Here is an 11,957-nt window from a genome sequence, read left to right on the forward strand (position 1 = left end):
TTTTAAATTTAAGGGAAAAAATAATGTATAGTTAGGAGAGAAACAACACTGTTAAATTGAGGTAGTTAATGTTATTTTTTTTTTTGACCTAATAGAATTTCAAGAGCATTCACAGCGCATATGTGTCCGTGTTTTAAGACTGAATTTCACTTAGAAACACTCCATTGTATGGGGGACTTCATGTTTTTTTCTTTGTGTTCTAGCAAAAGAGCAGTGGCTCAGGCAGCAGTGTAGCAGATGAGAGAGTGGATTATGTTGTCGTTGACCAACAGAAGACCCTGGCTCTAAAGAGCACCCGGGAAGCCTGGACGGATGGGAGGCAGTCCACAGAATCAGAAACACCAACCAAGGGTGTGAAATGAAAATACTGCTTTGCCACTTAGGAACAAAAGAGAACTGAATTGTAAAGATAAATCCTGTCTGAAGATGACTTGATGCTTCTACTCTAGGTAGATCCTCAAATGAGTAGAGTTGAAGTCAAAGGACCTTTCAGGCATAATCAAGCAATTTAGACTTAAATATGGTGCTTTGTGGTATCTGAACAATTCATAACATGTAAATAATGTGGGAAAATAGTATTGTTTAGCTCCCAGAGAAACATTTGTTCTATAGTTAACACACTTGTAGTATTACTGTATTTATGCACTTTTTCATTTAAAACATTGTTTTGGGTATTCCCAGTGTACATTAACATAATTCCTTTGGGAGTTCTTGTTTTTCCTCACACTACCTTATATAACAGTACTAAGTTAACTAAGCTACTTTTAGATTTGGAAATTGCTGTATAAACTACAGTCTAACAACATTAAAATGAGAGGTAGATTCACAAGTTAGCTTTCCACTGGAAGCTTCAGGTGATAACCATTAGCTTAAACTACAGAGTATTGTTGGACTCATCATTCATTGCCTTCCAAAATGCTGAGGATAATGTATGTACCAGTGTCAGGACCTCGTTCTCTGGTTCATGTGCATTTAATTTTTAATGGTGGGACTTTGTTATATTTTGTTAATTACAGCATTTTTGGTTCATTGAGTGAAGATTCTGCTGGGTAGGATCTTGCGCCTTTGAAAGACTGGATAATTACACTATCAAGTAAGCCTGCAAATCATTGATGGCCTTTAGCAATGATGTGCTCTTGTACTTGTTAACATGTATTAAACTCTATTTGCAAAAGGTAGATAAATAATCAGGTACGTACCAGGCACTGATGTGCTAATACACTGATCAGGTTAGACAACGAGCTTTGGTTGTGTTCTTGTTAGTCCTAATATTGGTTTCCAGTTTGGAATTAATGAAACAATTGACATTCACTGTTAGTTATAGCAACATACTGTGATTTTTAATTAGACAGTAATTCAGATTTATTACTCTGAGAATGAAATCCTATCTTTTGACACCATAGTGCCCTTTCTATGATTTTTTTTTTTTTTTTTACTTAATATTCTTCTTGGCCTTATATTTAAATCCCTATGCAATTAATATTTTATATCTGCATTTTTTTAAAAAATAGATGTTATGTAAGTGATTCTCATATGTAGCACCTGTTGCTTTTCCTATAAAAGAATTAAAGATTTTGTACTGTGATTTATATTCACTGCCCCAATTCAAGAAATATTGGAGCCTTGCTGTAATGTGAAATCTTATAGTCATAGACCCCTTCCCACCAAATTTCTGAAACCACAAGAGGGACGGTATAATTCTGTCTCACCTGTAACATGGTCCTGTGACATGTGTAGCAAGACCACAAATGATAGTGAGGCTACAGTTATATTCATCTGTCTTGGCTTTGCAAAATAACTTAGAAAGCAGTATAGTTGTTTGCTTGTTTTTTAACCAAGTTACATATAGTCTCTTACATACTGATTTGAGACTTACTAACAGATTTAGGAGGGGGCAGAGATAGGAGTGCCCACAGCTAAGGCATAACTCCCTCCATTCAGACCTCTGACTGTTGCCTGAGTACACAGATGTGTCCTGATTTCTGGCCTGTTGGCCACAGTACTGTGCCTAATCAATGTAATAGGTTTATTTCCCCAGTTCACAAACTAAAAGTATTCATAACAAGATGAATTGTAGTAGACTAGTAACATGTGATGCTTTTAAATGTCTGTTTCTTTTTAAACAAAAACTAAAACCCAGAAGTGAATTTTGAGGTGAATTTTTAAATAAAAAAAAGATTGTTTGAGTTTGGTGTGCAAGCTGTTTTATAATGAAATCACAAAATAAAATCTAAAATCATTGAAATGTGCCTAAACCAGGAGTGGGGAACCTGTGGCCTGGGGGCCACATGTGGCCTTCTGGATCCTTGAGTGCAGCCTTTTGACTGAATCCAAATTTTACAAAACAAATTTTTTTAATAAAGGCAACTATCAAAACACACAGCACAGTTAATATATAAAGATACTAAATTGTGTTACCTGGAGGATGAATATATTTTGAGATTTAAAACACAATAATGGGCCGGGCGCGGTGGCTCACGCCTGTAATCCTAGCTCTCTGGGAGGCCGAGGCGGGTGGATAGTTTGAGCTCAGGAGTTCGAAACCAGCCTGAGCAAGAGCGAGACCCCGTCTCTACTAAAAATAGAAAGAAATTAATCGGACAACTAAAAATATATAGAAAAAATTAGCCGGGCATGGTGGCGCATGCCTGTAGTCCCAGCTACTCGGGAGGCTGAGGCAGGAGGATCGCTTGAGCCCAGGAGTTTGAGGTTGCTGTGAGCTAGGCTGATGCCACGGCACTCACTCTAGCCTGGGCAACACAGTGAGACTCTGTCTCAAAAAAAAAAATAAATAAATAAAACACAATAATGTATAATTAATTCAAAAATAAACATCTTTCTTTAAAGCTGCCCATCGGAGGCGTCTCAAGCAATTATGAATGTTTTTAGTTTAATTGCTTCTTAAATTTTTATAAGTTACTTGGCATTTTTGAAGATCAGCACTCTAACTTTTAGAAATATTCCCATTATTCTGAGTAATTCAAGAATGGGAAATGTATTAGAAAGGCAGTTTGCTTTGGAAAACTGAATCACATTAAACATTGTATTAATGACTTAAGTTGAAAGATAGTTTCTTATACAGTGGTATTTTCCAAACTTTTTTTAGCATTAGAATCTTTTTTTAAATAAAATTTTATGTGTAACAACTATACATAAAGTCTGAAAATTTCATTTTATTAGTATAAATGTATTTTTAGTTTACATTCACGTTACTTACTTTGGGCCATTACTAAGCATAATATGATTTCTGAATTATTTCTGAATAATACAAATGTGGAGTTATAGATAGTTGATGAAACCAGCAGCCAATTTATTTCTATGCCTTGTTTTATTTGCATACTATCAAGAAAATTTTGATTCATACAAATATAAGTGCAAATAATAACAGGTTTTAAACACTTATCTCAGGAGATTCTTTAATTAGAGATAGCTGAAGTTGTATTCCAAGGTCTATACAAAAATAAATTATCCTGGAAGTTAACACATAAGCAGTCTACAGTGTGGTAAAATAGTGTATGTAACACATAGAATGTGCATTTTTATTAAGTTTTAAAATAAGCACTTATAAATTTTGAATCAAAGCCTTCTAACTCACCTCCAGGAAGGTGGATTTCATCAGGAATGGGTTAAAAACTACTGGTTAAACATGGGACAATTTTGATATTACAAATCAGAAGTTTTTTCTCCCACATATTCGATATTCTCTACCTATATTCTTTATTTTGAAAAACTAAGATTTCATGGAGGTTTGAATGCCAAAGCACAGTGCTTTCAAAAATCAAAATTCAAACTTGAAGAATTTAAGCTATTTAACCCATACAAGGTATCACTTAGTAAGCTGTAAAAGGTGTTTTTTACCTATACTCTAGCTTATACATTTTTACCTTTATCAATACTATATAAGCTACTGTGACCATTTTAGAGACTTCCATAAAGGTACTATAAGTGTGTGTGTGTGGGTATGTATATGGAGAGAGAGAACATTGTATTTAATCATAGACTAAACTTAATTTGATATAGAAATACTGCTATACCTGTACATTAAGGTCATAATTCCTTCTGGACTGTTTTATGTTTAATTAATGGGGATCACATCTTCCTATTCATAAATGCATTTAAACTGGAAACTGAACACCATTGTTTGTTTGTTTTTTTCTACTAGTGGGAAATTGTCTGCTTTACTTTTAGAGAAAACAGTATTTTTTATATTTTGTTAAAATATTAACTACTTTATGCTTGTACTCTATGCTGTAGACACTGATCACAATTCTTGGGTGTTCCCAGACACTCGTAGTGCCTCTTTTTTGGCCCATTGAAAGTGTTGGTATTACTATTTCGAATGACTACAAAGCCTTTGATGCTTTAGAAACAATGAGGTAGGCTGATCCTTCCTGGTCCTATTTTGGGGTTATTCTGGTAGATCTTGCCCTCCACTGTCAGGTAAGCCACCAGGTCTATGACAGCGATTGGACACATGACCAAATCAAGTGGATACACAGAGCAAGAAAGAGACATACATCCTATGATAACAGTTACTGTCAACATCTATTGTTATATGCAGATTTTTACATAATTTTTAAAACTGAACTATGAGATAAAAAGCCATGGTATAAATGAATATTATAGACGTCATGGGCTTGATTTGATGAAAATAATTTGTCAGGTTATTGAGAGGATTGTTTTTCATCTGTCTAAATATGTTTATATATTACTACAGTTTGAAATAATTTAATTTTTTCTTTAGACTTAGATTCAGTATAATTTCTGTTAGGAGTTTCAATAAACTTTTTAGTCAAGGGATTAACAAGCTTCTGCTTCCTTTACATAAAAAGATACAGTTTTGTGTGAGTTCTTGTAACCTAAATTGATTGTCGATAATCATCCCAAATTTCAACAGCAAAGTCTTATGTATGAATTTCTCCCCTCGTGCACTTCTTTTGTAAAGTTCCAGTTGTAGATATTTTCTGCTACCAAATAAAACTTTTCAAACAGTTTGATTTCAAGACCTTATATAAACGATTTAGATACTGAGACTGTGACTGCACTTAAATGCACTTCCCATTCCCGCTTCTATGGGGTCACTCATTTTCTACAACAAAGATCTCACTAAATCATGCTCAAATACCCGTCATGATCTGCTCTAGCGAAACAGGAAAAGCTGCTTGGATTCCGTCGCCACATGCACAGGCCCCATTCCTCCTCCGTCCAGCTAGTGCTCCCAGCATTTTATTGAGTAAAACGCCAACTAAATGAGGGCCTGCATGCAGCCTTTATCATCAGAAATTATGTTTTATACTTAAAACATGACTTGGGAAATGATTCTGTTTATTAACTGGCTGGGCTTTTTCATTTCTATGAGAGTTCCAAACATCTCCAGGACTTTATAAAATCCCAAGAATTGCTGTAAGTCAGCCCTTTGGTCCACTCAGCCTAGCATTCTGCAGTCCTGACTCTCATTAAATCATATTTGGGACTTTTGGGGAGGGTGAGGCTCTCTTCTTTGAGGTCATTTCCTTCTCATCTGTCTTTGTCACCTTGTAAATAGTGAAGCTTATGGGTATTTGCATGTAATTTCTTTGGGGAAAAGAAACTACATCCTTTGATACAGAAACACTTTTTGAATTGCAGTTTTGTTAAGAGAGTTTTATGGAAAAATGACTTGACAATTCTGTGACTGTTATTGCATATTTAAAAAGCCAGGTCAGTGATGGGAAGCATTTTATTAACTATTACGATTGCATAACATTCCCCCTTAGATTCTTTTTTTTTTTTCGAGACAGAGTTTCACTCTGTTGCCTGGGCTAGAGTGCCTGTGGCATCATCCTAGCTCACAGCAACCTCAAACTCCTGGGCTCAAGCAATCCTACTGCCTCAGCCTCCCACGTAGCTGGGACTACAGGCATGTGCCACCATGCCCGGCTAATTTTTCTATATATATTTTTAGTTGTCCAGCTAATTTCTATTTTTTTTTTAGTAGAGACGAGGTCTCCCTCTTGCTCAGGCTGGTCTCGAACTCCTGAGCTTAAACAATCCACCCACCTCGGCCTCCCAGAGTGCTAGGATTACAGGTGTGAGCCACCGCGCCTGGCCCCTGCTTAGATTCTTGATTTAATATTATACAAAATTATTTTTTTAATAAAAATATAGAAAATGTTTCTAAGATGCATTTCTATATTTCACGTAAAAGGATTTATTACTATTACTCATGATTATAGTTAGTAATTGATTCTTAATGTGTCTCCTCTGATTTTGTGATTTATGTGGTGCTTGGAACATTTAGAGTACTCTGTGTGGGACATAGAGTGGTATAGAAAAATTTTAAAGTCAAATCCCAAAACAGCCCACTTTATCAAATATGGTATTTAATTTTATTTGCCAACTTGGCTAGGCTATGGCAGCCATGTGTTTTGTCAAATACTAGTCTAGGTTTTGCTGTGAATTTGTAGATGTGATTAACATTTACAGTCGTTTTGGGGTTTTTTTTTGTTTTTTTTGGGAGACAGGGTTTCACTGTTTTGCCTGGACTAGAGCACAGTGGCACAATAATGGCTCACTGCAACCTCAAACTCCTGGGCTTAAATGATCCTCCAGCCTCAGCCTTCTGAGTAGCTGGGACTACAGGTATGTACCATCACCCCCAGCTAATTTTTCTATTTTTTGTAGAGACGGGATCTCACTATGTTGCCCAGGCTGTTCTCAAACTCCTGGCCTCAAGCAATCCTCCCACCTCAGCCTCCCAAAGTGCTAGGATTACAGGTGGGAGCCACTGTGCCTGGCCAATCAATTAATCTTAAGTAAAGTAGATTATCATCCACAATGTGGTTGGATCTCTTTCTATCATTTAAAGGTCTTAAGAGCAAAAACTGAGGTTCCCAAAGAAGAAGGAATTCTGCCTCAAGACTGTAACAAATTAATCCTGCCTGAGTTTCCAGCCGGCCGGCCTGCCCTGCAAATTTCAGACTTATCAGTTCTCATAATCCTGGAGCCTTCTTTAAAATAAAGCTCAATCTTTGTCTCTCTCTCTCTCCACACACACATACACAATATGTATATTTACACATACGTATCTTATTGGTTCTGTATCTCTGGAGAACCCTGATGGATATACGTATTAATCTGAGTGCCTCTTATACACATACCAAGCAATGATTTTGAAGTTTAATTTGAAATGTATTAGCAGTCTATGCTCCAAAAATTTTTTCTTTTTTAAAAAGTCGATGAATTTCTGAAGCCATTTGCTGACAGTGAACCATGTTTCCGCTTCTGCTGGTCCTAACTTTTTGTCTTCTAGGAACCATTAAACTGGTATCTCCAATGATGGAAAACATGCGAAGAACACAAAGATTATTATAGCTTCTTACTGTGTAGGGACCAGGATCCTATTAAGAATAGAATTTCATTTGTAACACCAAGTTGTAGTCTTGCCCCTTGTCTGTCACGTGCTACGACCCTACACATTTAGTTTTCCTTTAAATTTCCCTTTCATATGTAAAACATATTACCCTATGTACCTCTAAAACTATGGTTTATAGAAAAAAAAAACCTCAGCACATAGAAACAATGAGTTTGAAAGTTGCTTATTCCAATTCTTAGACAAAGTAATTTTGGAATTCAGGCTCGGGAATAAAACAACTGTTGTCTCGGATTTTGATTCTACTCGACGGTGACCTATTAAAAATGTAGTCATTTCACTAAGGTAGCATGTAGTGTTGCATTATGCAAGGTGCTGTGGGAAACAGAAGAAATCTGCATCACCTTTGTCTTTACAAATTAATAATTGTACAGATTATGTTACAAATACTGTACAGAACAGTAAATAATTACTTTTGAGGTACCAACAATGAACTACCAAAAACAAACAAAAAAGACAAAGTGTTGTAGTCAAGAAATGCTTCATAGAGATGGAGATTGAGCTGAACATTGGAGGATTTGCAAGAAGGAAAGGAGAGCATCCCAGAAGAAAACAATATAAACAATTTATTATTAGCTTGTTATTTGTTTTATGAGAGGAAGGGAATAAAAAGATAAAAGCAGAAAGCTGTGTATTGGGAAGGTTATGAATATTAGTTATCTAATGCTGCATAACAGACCAGAGTGTAATGACTTAAAATAATAAATCATCTATTCTCATGGGTTCATGGTCAGAAATTCAGGAGTATCTTGGCTGGACAGTTGCCACCCATAGTCTTTAATGGAATTCGTGGAATTACAGTCAAATCAGCTGAGACTGCCGTCAGCTAGGGCTCAAGGATCTGCTCCAAGGTGGTTCATGACTCAGCTGGCAAGTTGGGGCTGCCTCCCGGTGGGAGCCTCTGTTCCTCTGTTCCGTTTGGGCTTCTTTGCAGAAGCCCTTGAGTATCCTTATGACGTGGCGGCTGACTTCCCCCAAAGCTGGTGATCCAAGAGATGAATCAAAGGTGCAGTGACCTTTTATGACTTAGCCTTAGAGGTTACACACTGTCATCTCTGCTGCACTCTAAAGGGTTGTACAGTCCACTCCCTGCTTCATTGTGAGACTTACCCGGGCAGGGATGACAGACAGGACTTGAAGATCACTGAAGCCATCTTAGAGGCTGACTATCACAAAGGCAGAGTTAAGAGTCAAGAGATGAGGCCAAGGATGGAAGGCCTTAAGAACCAGATGGAGCTTGAGTGAGCTAAGGATGTTAAAATGCCGGAACGATAATCCAAAACATGGAAAGAGCAGGCCACAAGTCAGGAGACAGTTTTAAATCTAGGTCTATGAGTTTAGTTGTGTGTTCTTAGAAATTACAAGCTATTCAACAGTTCTTGAATTACTGAATATAAGGATATTCTTACTTAGTACTCATAATACTATCAGGTAGGTACAGTTGTTTTCTCCAACCTTCAATTTAAACAACTGCACAGGGATTTTTCTTGATTCTGCCAACCAGAGGTGCTAGCTCCTTCCTCTGACTGTGTCAAAATTGGTAACTCTCTTCACATACTTTTCATATTTGGCTGCTGCGATGGTGTATTAGTCATCACAGAGTACCACAGATAGGGTGGCTTAGACAAGAGACATTTATTTCTCACAGTTCAGGAGTCCAGAAGGCAAAAATCAAGGCTGGCGGTTTGGTTTCTTCTGAGGCCTCTTGCCTTGTAGATGGCCATCTTCATGCCCTTACCTGTCTTTTCCTCTGTGTGCACACCCCTGGTCTCTCTCTTGTTATAAAGACCCCAGTCAGATTAGGCTCCATCTATATGACTCATTTTACCTTAATTTCCTCTTTAATGACCTTATCTCCAAAAACTTCACACATTCTGAGGTTATGGCTGTGTTTGTGTTTCATCTATTTGGCTGTGCACCCTTTCTTAGCAGGAAAATACGGCACACTCAAAGGGCATAATTGAAGAGAGTTGAATGTAGGGATTATTGTATAGGTAGGGTTAAGGAAACCAACAAAGGGTGAAATCTCTACTATAAAACATTAAGAATAAACAGAAAATAAAAAATATTTTTTATTTAAAAAGTAAAATAATTAAAACTTTGTTGTATGGATGTGCATGGATGCGGTAATTCAATGCTGTGAAGACGGCACTTTTCCCCCAAATTCATCTTTAAATTCAATGCAATCTCATTCCAAATCCCAGAAGGTTTTTTTATTTTTGTTTTAAACGAAACTTAGATGCTGATTTTTAAGTATTTATAGAAGTGCAAAGGCCCAAGAATAGCCAAAACATCCTTGAAAAAGAAAAATGTGGAAGAAGTACTCTACAAGATTTATGATTTATTATAAAGACATAGCAATTAATGCAATGTGATATTGGTCCAAGGAAAGGAAAATACATCAACAGAACACAAAAGAGAGCACAGAAACAGAAACATACATACATGAACACTTGATTTATGACAAGGTAGCTCTACAGAGCAGTGGAAAAACAATGTTCTTTTCAATAAATGGTGGTGGACGACATGGATAGCCATATAAATAAAAAAAGAAAATTGATCTCTAGCTCACATCATGAACAAGTACCAATTCCTAGTGAACTGTAGATATAATTGTGAAAGGCAAAGCAATAACAAAGTTTATAGAAGATAATTTTGTCATGATTTGAAATAAGAGGAAGTTTCTTAAAGAGGATGAAAAAAGAATTAACCAAAAAAATTTGATACATTGGATATCAAAATTAAGAACATCTGTGCATGAATAGATACCATTAAGAGAACCAAAAGCAAAACGCACTGTGGGATAATTAACAAAGGATTCAGAATCTGATTAGAACTATAGATCAGTAAGAAAAATACAGTAATCCAAAAATGGGCAGGAAACGAGAAATGAACAGAATTTTCACAGACATATAAAAAGAATCAAATAAACATATGAAATGGTTCAACCTTTCTAGTAATGGTAAAATGCAAATAAAAAACATGTTATAATATTGGACATCTACACAAATGATTAAAAGGACTGCCAATACCAAGTGTTGCCAAGGATATGTAGCAATAGTTATTCTCATGCAGTGCTAGTGGGAGTTCAAATTAATACAACTATTTTGAAAGACTCATTATTTACAAAAGTTGGACATAAGAATACAGTTACATTCCTGAGTTAGACCCAACTGAAATGCATGTGCATGTGTTCCAAGAGACAGATAAGAATACTCATGGTGGTAGTATTTATAAACAGCAAATGTGCAAAACTAACCCAAATGCCCATCAATAGTAGAAAGGATAAATGAATTGTTTTTTATTTTTATAATTCAAATATGTAAATGAATAAACTATGACCATTCAAGCACATAGATGAATCTCACAAACACAATGTTGATTAAAAGAAACTAGATACAAAAGAATACTTAACACATATGACTTTACTCACATAAAATTCAAAAACAAAAGAGTTTGAAAACTAAACCATGTTTAATACATGCTTATGTGATAAAACTAAAAAGGAAGTAAGGAGTTAATTTCCATAAAAATAAGGATGTTGATTTTGTTGGATGGGAAGAGGGGGAGCTGGAGGAAGGGCACATGTGTTTTGGGGGGTGCTGGCAATGTTCTGTTTGTTGATTTGGGTGGTGGTTACATAGGTGTGTACACTTTGTAATAATTCATTGTGCTGCATATTTTTGTTTTGTGCACTACTGTTTTATTTCATAATGAAAAGATTAAAAATGAACTACTGCCAAAAATTCTTGCCCTGAAGACAAGGAACAATTCAACTGACACCACTAGGAAACAATCACACAAAATAGACAGCATTCCATATAAGAATGCTCTATATTTGCTTAGTCTCTGCAAAAAGTTGAAGTCATTCTTTAAAAACAATAGAATGTGCCAGAATAGAAGAGACAAAAGAAGCACAGCAACAACAATACTCAAGTAAACCTCAATGGGGGAAAAAAGTGATTTAAGACATTTTAGGTACAAATAGGACATTTTAAATATGGTCTAGATAATAAATGATATTAAAGAATTACTTAATTTTCAGGTGTAATAGTATTATGACAACATAGTTGAATATCCTCCATCATATAGATGCATGCTGAAATACCTAGGGTCAGGAAACATTTGAAAAAAATCTGAAAATATCTGAAAAACGCACACACACATATATATGTACAGAGGCACATTAAAATATTAATAACTGTTCAATCAAGGTGGTGAATTTTTAGTATACTATTCTTTCAATCTTTCTATTGAAAAGTTTGATAAAAAGTTGAAAAATAATTGAATTATCTTTCTTATACCTGGAAAGAAAGAGAAGAAGAAAATACATATATAATACATGGGGAAATCCTTGACTTCATTAGAATAAGTTAAAAAAAAAAGAAAATCTATTAGTATGAATTGACAATCATTTTTAACAGATTGAATAATTTCTTTATATTTTGCATATGTTCTCCACATCTCTTTTCTTAATTTCATATATTAGTCTGAATAAGATCACAAAATAATAATTTCCTTTATAAGGTATTTTTTTCTATATAAT

The 11,957-nt window shown here is 35.4% G+C and overlaps 1 protein-coding gene across 1 annotated transcript in view; it reads left to right on the plus strand.

Annotated features, from left to right (window-relative positions):
* GAB1 (GRB2-associated binding protein 1) overlaps nucleotides 1-693 on the plus strand; it is a 127,091-nt gene extending 126,398 nt beyond the window's left edge. The window contains exon 9 of the mRNA XM_012642731.1: nucleotides 204-693. Within this exon, the coding sequence (XP_012498185.1) occupies nucleotides 204-362 (159 nt within the window). The 3' untranslated portion in view covers nucleotides 363-693. The remainder of the gene's footprint in view (nucleotides 1-203) is intronic.
* Nucleotides 694-11,957: the final 11,264 nt, after the last annotated feature.

This window comes from Propithecus coquereli, unplaced genomic scaffold (assembly GCF_000956105.1).
Source record: "Propithecus coquereli isolate 6110/MARCELLA unplaced genomic scaffold, Pcoq_1.0 Scaffold185, whole genome shotgun sequence".
Classification (NCBI taxonomy): Eukaryota; Metazoa; Chordata; class Mammalia; order Primates; family Indriidae; genus Propithecus; species Propithecus coquereli.